Below are 19,127 nucleotides of genomic sequence, written 5' to 3' on the forward strand. Positions count from 1 at the left end.
GGGCTGGTAGGGCCAGACCATGTGCTCTGTGCCGCTCAGTAAACCTCTTGTGCAGGGCTTGTACTGGTTATCCAAATCGTGTTATTAATAAATTTATCAAGTGTGTCGTTCTGGAATGTCCGCGGCCTTAATCGCTGGGGCGCGGCATAATTGTGTGCAGGAAGTGGTGGCTTCGTCTAAGCCTGCCATAATTTGCCTTCAGGAGAACAGATTGGTGTCTGTTTCATCGGTGATGCTTCTGTCCACGGTAGGCGCTGTGTTTGATCATTTCGTTACCCTCCCAGCATCCGGCTTGTCCGGCATTAGAGGTAAGATCGTGATCGCTTGGCGAGGGAGCATCTGCAGGGCGACGGGCACCAGAGTCGACTCCTACTCAGCTTCTGTGAGGTACACACTCGAGGACGGACAAGGGTGGTGGTGCAACAAGTCTGGGTGGAGTTCCCTTGGCAAGGCGGGCTTCCAACTGCTTACCCCCTCTCAACATGAGGTGGACTTCCAGAGATGGTGGCGGAAGGCATCACGTTGAGTGCCGAAGCCCCAGTGTAAAGGTTTCAACTCGCTTGTGATCCTCACGGCATGGTCCATTTGGAAGCTTCGCAACCGGTGTGTGTTTGATGGCGGCCAGCTGAGGACACGGTGCTCCAAGACGTGACCAAGCGGGCTCACCTTTGGATCCTGGCTGGGGCAAAGGCGCTAGAAGGCCTGTTGCTGTGAGGTGCTTAGGAGGGTAGACTGTTTGTTCTTGGCGCACATGTAAAAAAAGATTAACCCAAGCTGTGGAGTCGGGATGTAATCAAACGCTTTTTCTTCCTATAAATGCAAAGACACACAGCTCTCCTGCGTGTTTGAGAAAAATATCTATACAAACTGAACAATGACAACTGCCTAATTTCCACTTAAATCTGATCTGACTCCACTGAATATTCGTGTGCTACTGGTTACATTCGTCATGTTCAAGAATATCGTGTACTTTCAGAATAAGCAAACTCTTGGTTTTTGTAATTTTATATGCTTTCAGTTCTTAGATTTGTGTAATCAGGACTGAGATATTATGTTTTTATTTGATCAGCTCATCTTGAACACGGATGAAACTAAATATGGTGGACGGGGAGAGCTCAAGAGTAGTCAGTATGTGAGGAGGACCTGTGACAAAAGGTGTTGTTTGCATTACTCTAATAATTTTCCTTCTCTGTGCATGTTTTCTTTTATCTTTTTGTTATTCGCATTTAAGTGCCTTAGTATTTCATGATAGCCTAACCGGTTTTACTTTCTTATAGGGTTGATGGTTGCCGCAACTCCTTGGAATTGTCATTACCATCTAGAAGTGCTCAGGTGGGTACATCCGTACATATGCTAGTCCTTTCTAGGATATATGATATACTGTAGGTATCTTCTAAAAGGGCCATGTATTTGCAGGTTTACAAGTTAGTTCGAATTCTGAGGATTTAGCGCATCAATAATAAGTATTGTAATGGAACATGACCGTAAGAAGATGGGGCTTTGAAGTCAATGTATGAACCTTTGTGGAATTTTTGGTGATAAGATGGCAAAACGGAGGTATGGACACTTGGACAGTATTAAGTTTTCTTCTCATGTACTCCAACTTGCTTGGGACAAAAGGCTATGTTGTTGTTGTTGTGCAAGATGATTCCTCTAAAAATTTACAGATTATTTCTGTAGGTTTGTGAACATGAAATCCACTTTAGTTTTTATCCTCGCTTTTAACAAAATGAATTACCAGCCACTTTTACTGCCCGAGATACAAAGTGCAAAGTGTACATGATTATTTTATCTAGCTGCAGCATATCACTGCTTAAGTAGATAAGGCGCAGATTTAACTGTGTTTCTTTATCATGTTCACAGATTGTAGCCACCTTACTGGTATAGCTTCTGGAATTTGTACATGCTGAGACTGGTGAGGCTCATTAGCTTCGAACTGACTCCGACGATTTAGCAAGCGTTCACGAAAGAGAACAAGTCAGCTAGGCTACACTCGATTGTTAACCGTACATATTGTGCATGCAGACTGTTGGATCATGGTTGATGGCGCTTACAAGGGTGTGTTTAGTTCCCTGTTTTGGAATTTTGAAAAGAAATCTTTTCACATTTAAAATATTAAACATAGACTGAACAAAATTAATTACAGATCTTATCTATAAAAATACAAGACGAATCTAATGGGCTTAAATAAGCCATCATTAACATATGTTTACTGTAGATGTACTGTAGCAAATTGGTACCTAATCACGATCTAATTAGGTTTATTAGATTCATCTTGCGATTTACAGTCCATTTGTGCAATGTGATTTTTTCGACTACATTTAATACATCATGCAGGCGATTTATAAATCTTTTGGAATTTTGAACTTTGGATCTAAACAAGGCCTTTATCCTGATCAAGCTGGCAGCTTCTTTATCCAACTACGAACATACCTCTCATAATTGGCAGCTGCTCAAACTGATATTATGCCCATAGTTGTGGCAGCATGAATTTTAAGGACAAATTCAAATGTCATTTGCAACATTTCTGGCTGCAGCCTGCAGCCGTTGCTGCCATGGACATAATATGCATTCGCCGGCTCCCTCTGTCATTAGTTTGAGTTAATATTCAAATGATGTAGATATTATCATGTTAGGATGTGGTCGCTGGTCGGACAGAATGCCCCATAAATCCAACCTATATTCTAAATATAAATATTCCATAAGACCTCCAACATATGGTGCGTTCTTGGATTTGGATATCCTCTACCCAACGTGGTTAGAGGTGTCAATTGGTAACTTGCATCTTTAATACTTTTTAGTTTAAAGTTTTATAATAATTTTTCAAATAAGATTTTATTTTGAAGTAGTACTAAATTTTAAACTAAAAAAGTTAGAGGTGAACCTAAAGGTCATCAATTGACACTCCTAAACGTGGTAATTCATGGCTGCAATAGCCGAGCATTTATTCACTCTTCTAATCGAAGGCAACCGAGCATTTATTCACTCTTCGTTTCTAATCTAAAGTTATAAAAAAATCAAGGAGAAAGATCGGTGTTGCTTCTGTTGTGTATATTAGAAATTTTCTATTCGTTTTAGAGATACGGTATGATAAATCATGAGAGAAATTTAACATGGTGAATATACTGCGCAAACCAAACATAATATAATATCTCAGGAATATCTAACATTGCGAGTGCAGCTGTCACGCTGTAGGTGAGGAAGCAGCAGCAAATAGTCACGCAGAGATGTGCTCTCAAAAAATCTTATTCACGTAATACTCCTGCCAGTCACGGAAGACAAGGTTCATACACATGCTCCCAAGTCCCAACGCCTGTGCGTGCTTGTCGCTGGGACGAAGATGCTGGAAAACTCAAACTGTCTGCAATCGTCGTCCTCTATTTTCATCCTCCGAAGAAAATATTCTATTTTGGTCAATGAAATTCTTTACTCTATATCATTTTCCCCAGCATTCATCCATCCTCTATATTTTTACTTTATATTAACTACTAGCCGTAGGACCCACGAGTCAAAATTATCTCCCCATTCTCTCCCGTGTTCTCTGACTTGTCGGGTTTTGTACCTCGGGCCTTGGAGTTTGTTTTAGCTGCATTTTTTTCCTAAATTCCGATAGAGCAATATTTTCAAGGAGAAACGCGGAATTGGAACTTTTTGAGTAAATATGCAGGCATGAGACTTCAATTCTCATGATTTTTAGCTCAAAATGATGCTTAAAATGGGTCATTATCAAGCGTCAACAAAATTATGTACCAAAACTTAGCAAAAAACAAGATGAAGTAACAAGTGGACAAGCATCAGACTGACCGTCAGTTTGCTATCGGTGACAAGGTGTACCTCAAACTTTGACCCTACATTCGGAACTCTTTGGCTGATTGCTCCAATCAAAAGCTATCTTTTGGATACTATGGGCCTTATGAAGTTCTGGAGCGAGTAGGTGAAGTGGCATACAAATTGAAGCTCCCTCCGGCTAGTCTCATTCATCCTGTGATTCATATATCTCAACTGAAGAGAGTTGTTACTCCTAACATGTGGTTGCCAAGACACTCCCACCGCCGAATTCTGTGCTGCAGCAAGACCATGAACCAGAGCAGGCGCTTCAACAGAAAGTGGTCAAACGAGGTAAATCGATGATCCCTCGTGTGTTGGTGCAGTGGAAAGGGCTGCCTGCAAACATGGCAACGTGGGAAGATTTCCACGACGTACAGCGCCATTTCCTAACTTCACCGGCTTGGGGGCAAGTCAGTTTCAAAGGGGAGGGGAATGTCATGAACTCTGCACGCGCTTGAAGAAGGGTGGACCGTCTATGGTGGCTAGCGAGGAAGTGGCCTTCACTAGTGGAAAGCGAAATGGTGTGAGTACGCATCATCGACACGGGAGTCATGTGGAGTTGGTGTATTGTGTCATGCGAGTAGGTTGTGCTGCTGCCAACCATATAAAATGTGTGTGGAACGAATGGTTGAAAGGAGAGGAGAGGAACTCTGTAATGAGGCTTGAACTAATTGGAAAATAGAAAACCAAAGGGACATCTGTCATCGTGGTTCCCAAATCTATCTCTCGATCCCCAATTTCCCTTCCTATGTTCAATAATCTGCTAGCCTTTTCCCCTCCAATCGATCTCTTGGTTCTTAACAGCGAGCTCCATGCTTGGATAAGTTCAACAGTTCCCTTTACCAAGAAAAAACAAAAAACAACGCATGAACATGGACATCAGAACTGGTACTACGTAAGAAAGCATCTAAGGAGACACATCATTAGGAGACGCTGAGTTCCGATGCGTCTCCTTTGACATATAGGAGACGCGGGTTGAAACGAAGCGTCTTCTATGAGTTCTCTCCTAGCTCCAAGGGACAACCCGCGTCTCCTATGTACCTTAATAGGAGACGGGGGTAGAAAAGCCGCGTCTCCAAGAGTATAGGAGACACGTTTTTTAAACACGCGTCTCCTATTTGTAAAACAATAGGAGACGTGTCTTTAGGATGCATCTCCTATATCTCCTGTAAAAGGAGACGCGTGTTATCTAGCCGCGTCTCTTATGTTGTGCTATCAAACGAGACATTGTTCTATAACCCGCATCTCTTACATGCTTGTTGAAAGGAGACGCTTGCTTAACATTGCGCGTCTCCTACAGCTTTCTTCAGACAACATTTTGCTTCTACCGCGCCCCTGTGCACTCACACGTACGTTGCCGCTCGCTGGCCGGCAGCACAGCCTAGCACCGCCCCTCGAGAGCCTGTCGTTGAGGTTGCTGCGCGTCGTGCCGGCCGGCCACCGCACACAATTCAATTCGCACGCCTCCGCCCCACCATACATGCTCGCACGTGCACACGTACGCGCAGCTCCTCCTCCCCGCCGGGGCCGTGGGTGGCGAGCTGATCGTCGTCCTGGGCCACTGCAGGCCACCATACGCGCTCGTCGTCGTCCCCAACAAGCGCCACTGCCGCTTGAAGAAGCACCACGCCACCGGTGGCATCCCGGTCTGTGCCTCGACCATATGTCTCGCGCCATCGCTTGGTACTCGCCAGAGGGGTGTTCAAGAAGTGAGTTTTCTCCTTGCTATAGCTCTCTATGATGCTTGACAATGCATCCCTTTTATGTGTGCACCCTTAATTTAATTCCTTTGTGTGTGCGCGCAAAGAGATGATGATGACGCTTAATTCAAGAACCATCCTGGTGGACTAGTGGTTCATCAATCTCGTGTGTGCACTAGTCTGATACTCACCGCAGGCGCTCTAGAGGCCAAAGGTGAGGCTTTTCTTATCATTGAGGTCAATTTTAGGCCCATTTATTCATGTTGTAGTATGTGTTTGAGTTGAGTTTTAAGTATTTCAATATTGTAATCATGACTTAATTGTATTCATTTTGCTTGGATATTGATAATTTTCTTGCTTAACAATGTAGATGGGGGACCGGAGGTGGATGTATCTTGACAACCATATTTGTGAAGAGTATTTAAGTGGTGTGAAGTCATTCATTGCTACAGCAGAGGCAGACAAGTTGAACCGGCACTTGTCTGCCATTTGTTGTCCATGTATTGACTGTGAGAATGTGAGAAAGTTTGCAAGTTCGAGGCATGTGCATGCTCATCTGATCATTCGGGGATTCATGGATGACTAGGAACGAACATGGCGAGGAGGGTGTTAATGATGGGGACCTGCAGGACGGTCGTATGGGTGAAGGAATCTCTACCAGTCAGCAAACCGCTTGTCAGGATGGTGATGGAAAGCTCCCTGACAGTCCAACCTACCCGTATGATGTAGTAGAGGGTGTCAATCAGACTGCAGGACTTGATATGAGTGAGGAAGAGTTTGCTAATATTGGTGACAATTATGCTAACATAGCTGACAAAATGGAGGAGATGGTGCGTGATGCAATGTCGTATGATGGGTACACTCTTGGGGGGTTTGAGAAACTTGAAAAGATGGTGAAAGATATGAAGACCCCACTATATCCAGGCTGCAAGGAAAAGTGGACAAAACTCTTCCCATCACTTAAGCTTCTACAGCTAAAGGCCACCCATCACTGGACTGATTGTGGCTTCAAGGCATTGTTAGATTTCCTAAAGGACATGCTGCTGGAGGAGAATGAGATACCCATGACCACTTATGAGGCGAAGCAGACTATTTACCCTTTGGGGATGGAAGTAGAAAAAAATCCATGCTTCTAAGAATGATTGCATCCTGTTCCGTGGTGTGCATGCATATCTCACTGAGTGCCTAGAGTGTGGTGCCCCTCAATACAAATGACGGAATGATGGGGTGATGAGAAAAGGGTGCACAGAGCTCCTCAGAAGGTGGCATGGTATTTTCCATTAATTCCTCGTCCGAGGCGTTTGTTTGCATCAAGCAAGGATGCAAAGCTCATGTGTTAACATGGAAGGTCGCAAGATAGATAATTATATACGCCACCCGGCGGATTCAACGTAGTGGCACCTTATTGATTGGAAGTATAAAAAGTTTTCAGATGACCCGAGGAGTCTTCGGTTTGCACTAAGCACGGATGGGATGAATCCGTTTGGTCAGATGAGCAGCTTGCATAGTGTTTGGCCAGTGTTCTTATCGATCTACAATGTTCCGCCTTGGTTGTGTAACAAGAGGAAATACATGATGATGTCGATTCTCATCTCAGGTCCACATCAGCCTAGGATTGACATTGATGTGTATCTAAGACCTCTTGTGGATGATCTCAAAACACTCTGGAATGATGGTATTGATGCTTACGACTGGTAAAGAGGCAACCCTTCACACTACATGGCTTGTTGTTTTGCACGATTACTAATCTACTGGGTGGCTGTTCCGTGTTCGGACAGTGTAAAGGGGAAAAGGATTGCACTCATTGTCTAGATTACACGGAGATAATTTGGTTGAACAATTCAAGGAAACGGGTGTATGTGCGTCATCGGCGCTTTCTGCCCAAGTCCCATGCTTATAGAAACATGAAACGCCAATTTGACGGCACAAGGAAGACAGGAGATGCTCCAAGGCATTTCAATGGTGAACATGTCTACAACTAGGTCAAGAGTTTCCCCACTGCCCATGGGAAGAAAGGAAAGAATCTCCCCTCCGCCCTTGGTAAGCGAAAACGCAAGTAAAAAAAAGATGAGCGGAAGGAAAGGTGGAAAAAGAAATCAATTCTTTGGGAGCTACCTTACTAAAATACTTAGCCGTCCGCCACAGTATCGACACCATGCATGTGAAAAAGAATGTTTGTGGCAGCTTACTTGGTACACTCATGAACGACAAGCATAAAATCAAAGATCATGAAAATGCTAGAAAAGATCTAGAAGAGTTGGGCATAAGGCCTGAGCTTTGTCGCGACGACACAGGTACCAAGCTTCCAGCATCCGCCATAGCTTTAACCACAAAAGAGAAGAAGGAATTGTGTGATTTTCTTCGGAGTGTGTAAGTTCCTTCTGGCTATTCATCAAACATCCGAAAACTTGTTCACACGAAGGAGCAAAAATTTCTTCCCATGAAAGCTCATGACTGTGATATCAGGCTAACCTCAATACTTCCTGTTGGTATCAGGAACATACTGCCGGAAAAAGTACGGATGGCTATCATGAGCTTGTGTTTCTTTTTCAATGCAATATCTCAGAAGGTGATTGATGATGAGTCACTTGATGAGCTAGAGAAGAGACTGTTCGAGACAATTGTTCTCCTTGAAGCATACTTCCCACCATCATTCTTTGACCCATCAACGCATCTCATGGACCATCTGATTGCGGAGATAAGATATCTTGGACCGATGTTCCTACATCATATGTATCCATATGAGATTCATGACCACTCTGAACAAGTATACAAAGAGTCGGGTTCATCTCGAGGGTAGCATGGTTCAAGGGTACTCTGTTGAGGAGGTGATTGACTGGTGCCTAGATTTCATTGACCCTACAAATTATAGGCATATCGAAGGCTCGTCACGAGGGAAGGTTAGCAGGGATGGGTATACTTGGGGAGAAGACACTCAACCCAGATGTGGATGCATTCTGACAAGCGCATTTTCTTGTGTTGCAACACACAACGGAAGTGTCCCCGTAAATTGACGAGCATAAAGTGCAACTGCGAATACAATATCTGGACAGGAGCGAAGCTTGGCTAGCGAGGGCACATATGAAAGGATTCAATATTTGGTTCAGAGATCGAATACAAAAGTCTGACTCTAGCACGGGTAGTGCTCTTAGAAGTTTGGCGGTCGGTCCTCTATTCACAATAACTAGCTACCCTGCTTATGATATAAATGGTTACACATTCTATACCACCGCCCAAAACTAAAAAAGCACATACCAAATAGCGGTGTGCGTATAGAGGCCGTTGACAACGAGGAAGAGAAGACAACATACTATGGACAGATAGAGGATATATGAGAGCTTAATTATTTGGCCTTTAAAGTGCCGGTTGTTAGGTGCCGCTGGGTTAAGGGTGCAAAGGGTGTCATGGAACACTACCAGAAAAATTGGCTAATGCGACCAGTTTTTATTGCGACACCCATAATTTTGTTGCAATACGTACATTTAGCGCAACGGCAGGCGATTTTGGTTGCGTTAGGGTGACTTTTTGCTACCAAAATCTTAGTGTCGCTGTTGACAACCAAAATTGGCATAGGCTAGACTAGACCGGTATGACTAGTGCCCGTAAGCGGTCTGACCGGTCGGCCTTGTTTCGGATCCGGCAAAGCGTCGACCGGTGGGTCCGACCGGTCAAACCGGTCCACCCGGAATCCGAGTACAATTAAAAGTTTTGTAAATTTAGATCTGTAAAAAGATTCCTTGTGGGATAAGTCCACCCCACCCTATAAATATAAAGGGTCATGACCGATTGAAATCATCCAATCGAATCTATCAAACACTTTTATCTTTTTACTCTTTTTGCCCTAATCTTTTCCAACCCTATGTGCTGTTCATCTCTCGTCTCTATGGCGTGAGGGGGCGCCCTAGCTGGCCTGTCGAGCCTAGGGCAAACCGCTGTACGCATGCCCTGACGGGGTCCCTCCCGGGCGAGCGTTCGACGGATCTTCGCAGGAGGTGCTGCAAGGAGCTTCTCCTCGCGCTGCGCGATCTAGCGCATTCGTGTGTTGGCCCTAAAAAGGCGTCAATATATTTTTGGTGACTCCGCTGGGGAAGAGAATCTGGTTATCATGGCCGATCTTTCAAACTCCAGTGACATGATAGCACTTGAAGGAGTACCTAAAGACCTACGCAAGGGCATTGACATAAATATGCATATTCACTATTATCGGGTAACAGAGCAAGGCATCATTATGATGAAGATGTTTGCCATTAACGAGTATAGGATGTTCGATCTACCAAAGCACTGTAAGTCCACAGCAAAGTTCATAACTGATTTGCTTAGTTTTGTGGATGAGCTAATTAATAAAAAGAAGAGTGTAGATCCAATTCCTATTCTTGAAAAGTCGGTTGTTGAGAAGCTGGCTAATAATCCTTGCAAAAATTTGCCTGATGTTGCTGGTCAAGATACAATTCGGTTGTCTCAAGCTGAAATTGTCGAACCAAAATTCCCTGGCAAGAGCACAGAGACTACATCTAGTACTTCGACGCTCGGGGGCAACAAAACAAAGGCAAAGGTGCTGGTTACGCCGTGACCGGTCTGACCGGTCTTAAGACCGGTCTCACCGGCTCATCTGGAGTTTTGCAGAACAAAGCAAAACCTAAGATGGTTAAACCCAAAAAACAAGAGATTGGTATTTGGAAAACTGTTGAAGCCAAAGGCCGTAGAAAGCATCAGAAGGAAAAGCCGAAGCCCGTTATTGAAGAGCTTCCAGCTAAATCCAAAAAACAAAATAATGATGCTGGTAGGTCTAAAAATTCCAAGCAAGCCAAATCTGTTCCAAAACAAAAATTTTATGATCGGAATTGGCAATTGAGATCCTCACATGTCAATGCCGTTTCTATCATGTGGATCATCTTTACATGTGCCATGGGGAACTTATTTCAGTGTGCCTTATTCTTGTCCACCATGGTTTTATAATTCATATATGTCGTCGTTTCCTAGATATTTGTATCCAGATTATATTACCTATAAGGAGCCGGCAATTGGTAAGCCATCACCTACCATTAATGACCATTTTGATGAAAAAGAACAGTCTATGCAGAAAAAGAAATATAAGGTGATCAAGCAAGTTTATCGTGTCAAAAAAATGGACGATTAAACAAAAATTCGGATTTGACACATGTTAAACAAAAGCCGACTATTGAAGAAACATCGGTTAGTTGTATTGATCAAATTGTCCCCAATAGCAATCCTGCATCAAATAATATGGCTGAACAATGATCAAGTTTGGCTGGGGGGCAAGACAACAATAAGAAGGCTGACAACAAGTCAACTGGTCCAACCGGTACACCGACCGATCGGACCATTGTGACCGGTCTGATAGGTTCTAAGACCGGTCTGATCAGTGTATCTATTTAATCTGGGAGTCCCTCCAAGAGTAAGACAAGGCAGAGTTTTAAAGAACTTTTGGCCAAATATGAGAAGAAAGGGGCTATCTAGAAGGAAAGGGAACAGTTAGGTGAAGCCAAGGGTATGAAGCCATCAAAACATCAAGAGCAATCAGTTTCTTGTCTACATCAAAGTAATTATGTTGCTGCGCATTATAGGCCGATTGCTCCCTGGTTTATCCTTACTTTTATACGCCCATGGATTATAGTAGGATGCATATACAATCATATTCTATTCAATATCCTACTGTGTATCCAAACCATGCTTCACCACAAAGACCGGTTGTTGCTAGAAACAATTTGGTCAAAAGAGATCTTTATTGCAGTAAGGAGGATGAGAAGAGAACAAAGTCAGATTCAAAATATTTACAGCCGAGGTGGTGTCCCTCAGGCTTATCTCACACTCAAAAGAGAAGACTGCAACGGCTGCGCAAGAAGGAATCCATGGAACAGCAAGCAGAGGTTGTACCATCAAGGTCGGCGACTATGAAGTAGATATGGAGGCCTAAGCAAGTTGTTTCGTCATCAGATTGAAGAAGAAGCAAGATACGACTGATAGAATTTATCGCCCTTAGAACGAGATATGGCCGATGCATGTTTATCATCGTCCTGAGACAATTTTGGTCCAGAGACTTGTTTTTTGGCATGCAAGCATTACCAAAATACAAGGGGGCATATGTTGATGACCAAAATTAGCATAGGCTGGACTAGACCGGTCTAACCGGTGCCCGTAAGCGGTCTGACCGGTCGGCCCTGTTTCAGATCCGGCAAAGCGCCGACCGGTCTGACCAGTCCACCCGGAATCCGAGTACAATTAGGACTTTTGTAAATTTAGATCTGTAAAAGGATTCCTTGCGGGATAAGTCCACCCCATCCTATAAATATAAAGGGTCACGGCCGATTGAAATCATCCAATCGAATATATCAAACACTTTTATCTTTTTTACTCTTTTTGCCTTAATCTTTTCCAATCTTATGTGTTGTTCGTCTCTCATATCTATGGCGTGAGGGGGCGCCCTAGCTGGCCTACCGAGCCTAGGGCAAACCGCCGTGCGCATGCCCTGACGGGGTCCCTCCCGGGCTAGCGTTCGACGGATCTTCGCAGGAGGTGCTGCAAGGAGCTTCTCCTTGCGCAGCGCGATCTAATGCATTCGTGTGTTGGCCCTAAAAGGGCGTCAACAGCCGCGATTAAATTTTGTTGGTTGTGATAAGTAGGAGATATCATAACACATATTTTTTATCATTGCAACAAGGTGGGGTATTCCCAACGGAAAAATATGCGTTGCATATAGGGTGAGGCTAATGCAATGTTTCTTGGATTGGTTGCTAATCTTGATGATGTCACAACCAAAATGAAGCATTGCTATTACTATTCTGTACTGTTGCAATAGATCCTTGTTATGGCAATATGGCAACACAAAATTCAGTTGTTGCAAATGGAAGCATAGATGTTGCGACGCATACCAGGTTGTTGGGAATGGAAGCTTGGATATTGCGACGCAAACCAGAGGCGTTGCAATGTAGTAATTGTATTGCAACGATTTAATGGTCGTTGCAGCGAGGGTAAGAGATATGGCAACGAAAATAAGGGTTGTTGCAGCATGGATTAGATATAGCAACAAAATAAGGAATTGTTGCAACAAGGCTAGGCTATAGCAACGACCAAAAAGAATTGGCCAACAGAAAGCCCTGAGGCCCACACAAAACTGTGATGAGACTATGCAACACGTGCGGCGGTGAGACCCCTGGTATTCTACGATCTCCGATGAGCCGACGAATCTCCAGTGCTCCCTGCATGAAGAATCGAGACCCCTGTACGATCCCCGAAGGCAACGCTAGCGCACCTAGGGCCTGCGAGGAAATTAATCGACGTGCCGATGAATCTCCAATGCTCCCTACTTGAAGAATCGATCTCATCTGGATCCCTCGGTTTAAGATATATATCCATCATGAAATGCACATAATCTTTTGTACTTATTCATGTATATTCACATAATTTATTGGTTTCATTAATACTTACTATAGCACACTTTTATTTGCAAAGGTTACTTGCTTGCCTGGATTTTTGAATATGTCAGAAGAAGATTATAGTTGGATGCTTTTGCCTAACACACATCCTGCTTGGCATGTTGGGTTTGAGAAATTCATTAAACATACCTTTGAAGCAACATATGAAGGAGAGACAGCAACATTTCCATGTTGCATGTGTCGAGGCATGGCATACATGTCCAGAGAAGATGTTGAAGAACACGCGTTTCATAGAGGGTTGGATAATGATTTCATAAAAAGCAAAACTGTTGTTCGTACTGCTGAACCTATGGATGACGATGCTTGCAATTTCAGTGAAGATGGTGCTGAAGGTTCTGTCAAGAATCTTCTTAGCTCACTGATTAGTGGTACTTGCTATGGAGAAATAAATGAAGATGAGCCAAATGTTGCGGCAAAGAAAATTTTCAAGTTAATGGAAGAAGGCAAGAAGGAATTGTACCCTGGATGCAAAGAGGCTAGCCAAGTATCCTTCATTGTTAGGCTATTTCAGATTAAGTGCATGTGCGGTATAAGCAACAGTGCAATGGAGCAAATACTTCACTTGATCTGCCTTGTGCTTCCCGAAGGACATTGTGTCCCAAATACTATGGATAATATTTGAAAGGTAGTTCGAGACCTTGGCCTCAGCTACGAAAAGATTCATGCCTGTTTCAATGACTGCGTGTTATTTCGTGGGGAGTATGAGAAGTTGGACAAATGTCCAATATGTGAGGAGAGTAGGTGGGAACATACAAACTTTGAGGGGACTGATGATGTGGAAGATGGTGGGGTTAAAAAGAAGAAGGTTCCTCGTAAAATTCTTAGGTATTTTCCACTTATTCCCCGGCTACAAAGTTTATATATGAACGACACGACATCGGCATATATGTGTTGGCATGCAGAAAAATTGGTTAAAGATGGTAAAGTGTGGCACCGAGCCGATTCTTTGGCTTGGAAGCACGTAGACGACACGTATCAGCACTTTGCATTTGACCCACATAATGTAAGGCTGGGACTTGCATCAGATGGCTTCAATCCATTTGGGATGTTGAACATCAACTTATACAATATGGCCGGTTATCCTAATTCCTTATAACCTGCCTCCTTGGTTGTGTTTAAAACAATCGTATTGGATGATGTCAATGTTGATTCCTGGTCCAACATCTCCAGGAAATAACATTGATGTGTATTTGCAGCCTCTAATCGATGAGCTCAAAGAGCTCTGGGAGAAAAGAGTAGAAACATGGGATGCAAAGGTGAAGAAGAATTTTACATTGCGTGCAGTTCTACTCTGGACAGTAAATGTTTTTCCCGCTTACGCGATGCTATCTGGATGGAGCACAAAAGGGACATTTGCTTGCCCTTATTGCCATAAGGATACTGATTACTTGTGGTTAAAATTTGGATCGAAGCATTGCTACATGGGGCATCGCCGTTTTTTGCCATCAGAGCACAGGTGGTGAAGGAACAAGGTCAGCTTCTATAACAAGGTTGAACACTGGGAGGCTCCAGTGCCGCTGAGTGGTGAACAAGTCTTGCAGCAGTACAAGAGTTTTGAGCAAGTAACTTTTGGAAGGACTACTTGCAAGAAGAGGAAGCAGCATGAGGAAAATAATAGATGGCACAATTGGTGGAAGAAGAGTATTTTTTTAATCTTCCGTACTGGTCTTCATTGCTTATACGCCATAATCTTGATGTGATGCATATTGAGAAGAATATATGTGAGGCCTTGCTAGGGACTTTGCTCGAGATAGCAGGTAAAACTAAGGATACTGAGAAGGCTCGGCTTGATCTGCGGGATATGGGCATAAGGAAGGATCAACATCCTGTGCTTGAAAAAGGTAAATACAAGTTGCCAGCAGGATTGTACAAGTTAAGTCCAGGGATGAAGCAAATTCTCTGCAACTTTCTTCATGATGTTAAGCTGCCAGATGGTTATGCCTCAAATATCAGGAGATCTGTTGATGTCAAAGGTTGCAAGGTAGCTGGACTTAAAAGTCATGACTACCATATTATATTTCAAAAGCTTTTACCCTTGGTGGTACGTGACATATTGCCTACAGATGTAGTGATCCCATTGATCCAGGTCAGCAATTTTTTTAATAAACTATGTTCAAAGGAGCTTGAGGTATCTGAACTTGAGAAACTCTACAATTCTATTGGAGAGACTCTTTGTCGGCTTGAGATGATATTCCCTCCAGCATTTTTTGATATTATGATGCTTGGGAGGCCAGATTAGGAGTACCTGTTTCCTATAGATGGATATATCCAGTGGAGAGATACCTACGTACCCTATTGGTATTTTGTAACGTCACGAATAAAATCCGCAAGCGCACGGATACCGCTGTAGCTTTTATCCAAGAGTATTCCAGGGTATCATATCCACTAGGGAACGTGAGTACACTATCTACGGGTTCAGGTTGTCCAAGGACACACACACTGGTGTAGGAGGATAGGAAAGAGAGGACATTCTAGATCTAGAATCTATGCTTAGAAGAAGAGATCACGTCGCCGTTATACTTCGAGCTAAAGGTATCGACCGGCTTATACAAGCCGATAGTTCCAATATGATGCTCTATCAAATATCCGAACGTGGAGGATTACGAAAAAGCTCGAACAGGGCTGTCACCACCTGCCGGCTACCTCTACAAACCGTGGGACTATCAGACAACTGAGTGGTATAGTCCAGCCTAGACACCACGTCTACGCCTTTCCCTACTAACTCTAGAGGCGTACAGGGTTATCCTTTTCTATCCGGAGCCCAACTCTAGAGTCAAATGCTACTCGCTAGCATACACATCAACTAATATAAGGAAGAGATGATAACTTGCGATCCAAACTCTAGTTCTAAATAAGCAAAGAAAGTCTCGAACACTTACAACTGAATAAGCATCCGTTGAGGTACAAGCGGAGAAGAGCGCCGACAAACCCTGCACATCCCCCGACTATCTCCCTCACTCTTGTAGACGTACAATTTGGAGAAGAGCGCCGTTACCGGCGCCCCTCCTGAGTACCTCTACTCCTAAACTCCTACTAAAAACAAGCTAGAGAGGCTCTACACTTGGAGGTGAGTGATGTGTTAGTTGTGTGTTGTGTGTGAGTGTTGTATTCTCACCCCCCTCCCCTTGTATTTATAGGAGGGAAGCACCAGCCTCTTGCCCGGGAATTGAGCCAAACCGCTATTGGGGATCAACCACACCTCGCCACATGTCATCTGAGAGGCGGTGGGGCTCGTGGGCAGTCAGCACTGGGCCGGCCGACCTAGTTGGTCGGCCGACCGTGGGCTGGCTCCGTTTGCCCCGGTCTTTGGTCAGAAGGGTGCTATATGGGCCCTCATGTTATGTATGTGGGCCATGGCTTGTCTTGAGTCGGTTTGGTAGCTCTAGTGGACCCATAGATCCTCGTGAATGCGTCTGATTCGTCGAGAAGGTTTCACCTCGGATTGATGACGTGTCATTCTCGCGGGCTGTGTCTCCTTCTCTTGTGTGGCTGCCAAGTGGGCATTTTTGGCCCTTGGGCTTGCTTGTGCTTGACCAAGGATTTGTGCCTTGGATAATATGCTTGTTAGATGGAGTTTTGGCCCAATTTTACCTGCACACATTCTTAGACCAGCATCTGTGGAATTCGTCAAATAATCATCCTATGCTAACATTTATTCTTTCAGATGCTCAACTTTTGCACGATAGTTGACAGTCAAAATGGGTCGATAGAGACCGTCAACATACCCTCAAAGGTTATGTGAGGAACAAAGCTTGCCCAGAAGGTTCGATAGCAGAGGGATACATCTCAGAGGAGTGTCTTACATTTTGTTCTGGGTTCTTTGAAGATGTTAGTACAAAGCTTAATCGGTCAGACCGTCAAGAAAATAGCGCTATTAGTGAACCACCATCTGGTTTGAGTGTATTCAACAGGATGGACTTCAGTAAGAAGAGAAGTGGTTAGGTCGAGTTTGCATCTTTTGATGACCTCCGGATGATGAGACACTACATATTATCCAATTGTGATGAGGCCATTCCATGAATAGAGTAAGCTTCTAGTGAAATCGTATTTCATTTTGTTGACTGCATATGTAATTGACAAGGCCTATGTTCATTTTTCTCGCAGGGAGCATAAGAAAGAATTGAGAGGGAGAAATCCAGCAAATGTTGATAAAAGGCACATGGAACTATTTGTATCATGGTTCGAGCGTAAGTTGATTCATTTATTGTATAATTTGATTATTCATAAATTGTGTATAAATTATTTATGGATAAAAACACTATATATTTGTTCACCCGTTTTCAAATAATTGTGAGCGCAGATCAGCGAACTACATGCACAGGGAAAAATTAGTGATATGATATATGCTCTAGCTCGGGGTCCGGATCATCATATTCATGTGAGCAATAGGTGCTCCATTAATGGTTTTTTCTTCCGGACAAGAGACATAGAGAAGCATCTAACCACACAGAATAGTGGTGTTGTCGTCCAGGGTGATGACATGGAATGGTAGGGTGTCATTAAGAAAATCATCGTCCTCGATTTTGCAAACAAAAAAGAAGTCATGCTGTTTCAATGCGACTAGTTTGATGTTCCTCCAGCAACTAGTAAGAATAAGAGCAAAAGCAGAGGGTACAGTAGAGATGAGTATGGGATTATTGATATTGACACCACCAAGTTGCGCTATGCAGATGAGCCATACATCATGGCGAATCAAGCAGAGCAAGTTTGTTATGTGAAATCTGCAAGGAAAATTAACTGGTATAGTGTCCTCAGAATGAAACCTAGAAACCTATTTGCCATGCCTGAAATGGAGGACACACCAAATACTGTTGATGATACCGAAGAAGTGGACATGGTTGTCACAGGAGTGGAGCATATGAATATTTCAAATCAAGACGAATTGGAGTAGGAATGATGTCGAAGATGCAATAGTTGATGCAAAAGTAATTGAAGAGGCTCATCAGGCACCGACGTCTGAACCGAGTTTTGCTGACATAGTAGAAGACGATGACGAGGATGATGATACCTTCGTCACAGATGGAGTCGTCGCACCATGGCATATACAGTAATTGTTGTCGCCTAAACATATTAGTCATAACCAATAGACATTATATAGTTATCGATTGATTTTATCAGGTAATCATTATACATTCAGATACAACTCAGATATGTAGTAAGCAGCTGATTTTTTGAGGATCAACAAACAATAGTCCTCCAGCCAGTGATTATATAACATGATCGCAATATCAGCTAGTTTCATCCATATACTTGTTCCTTACATCACCAAACAAAAGATGGTTCATATTACAGCCAAAAGATGCCGTCAGGGCAGCTGTGTCGAGTTATTTGCCCCATCTGCCAACTCAGTTGAGGATTTCGATGATGAGCTTGTTCTGGGTAATTTTGGGCCTCGAGGCCTCGCCGCCTGCGCTATGCCCCTACCTCTTGGCTGGCGCACTGGCCTTGCTGCCAGTGCTGTGGATCTCCTTCATCTTGCGTTTGATAGCAAGCCGAAGCTCCTCAGCCTTGATGGGGACTACGAGATTCACGGTGTGGTCCAAGTCGACGAAGACCTGTGCCTCCACGGCATGGCGGCTGCTCTTTCAAGGGGTGGATGAGGGGCGGCGCTGCCTCGACGGAGCCACCGAACTTCGAGGGGTGGATGAGGGGCGACGCTGCCTCGATAGAGCCACCGGACTTCGAGGGGTGGATGATGGGCGGCGCTGCCTCGATGGAGCCACCGGACTTCGGGAGGAGGAAACACTAGCTTCGCGCGGCTGCGTGCAGAAGATGCGCCTGCGACGGGCCATCCTTGCAATGCAGCTGGGTGAGGAGGCGGTGGGTGTCGATGGGAGGGGTGGAACCATGGAAGGTAGGCGGCGACGACGGAGGAAGGAAACCCCAGTGTGAGGAAGGAAACCCGCAAGATTGATGGGACGTGAGGAAGGAAACCCCAGACGGTTGGGCTTCTAATAAAGCAATGGGGACACGACAGAGGGATTCAAGTGGGAGACAGGTGGGTCCCTGCGAGGCAAAAGGCCCACATGTAAGTTCAGATTTTGGATTTTGGCTTTGGGGGTGGGCACAACTGTCGGGAAATCGGTGGGGACACAACTGATGTTTCCCTCCAAAAGCTGAAGCCCTTTTGTCTACGATATGTGGG

General features: G+C 44.1%; 1 protein-coding gene across 7 annotated transcripts in view; it reads left to right on the top strand.

The window, feature by feature from the left end:
- The window catches only part of LOC120669901 (1,4-alpha-glucan-branching enzyme 3, chloroplastic/amyloplastic-like), a 55,312-nt gene extending 53,148 nt beyond the window's left edge, over positions 1-2,164 (top strand). For 2 of the 7 annotated variants that reach the window (XM_039949793.1, XM_039949794.1), the window contains one exon: positions 161-889. In XM_039949793.1, coding sequence (XP_039805727.1) covers positions 161-526 — 366 coding nt within the window. In that variant the 3' untranslated portion in view covers positions 527-889. The other 5 variants (XR_005672879.1, XR_005672880.1, XM_039949796.1 and 2 more) reach the window with 5 other exon arrangements.
- Positions 2,165-19,127: the final 16,963 nt, after the last annotated feature.

Source organism: Panicum virgatum, chromosome 4N, assembly GCF_016808335.1.
Source record: "Panicum virgatum strain AP13 chromosome 4N, P.virgatum_v5, whole genome shotgun sequence".
Taxonomy (NCBI): domain Eukaryota; kingdom Viridiplantae; phylum Streptophyta; class Magnoliopsida; order Poales; family Poaceae; genus Panicum; species Panicum virgatum.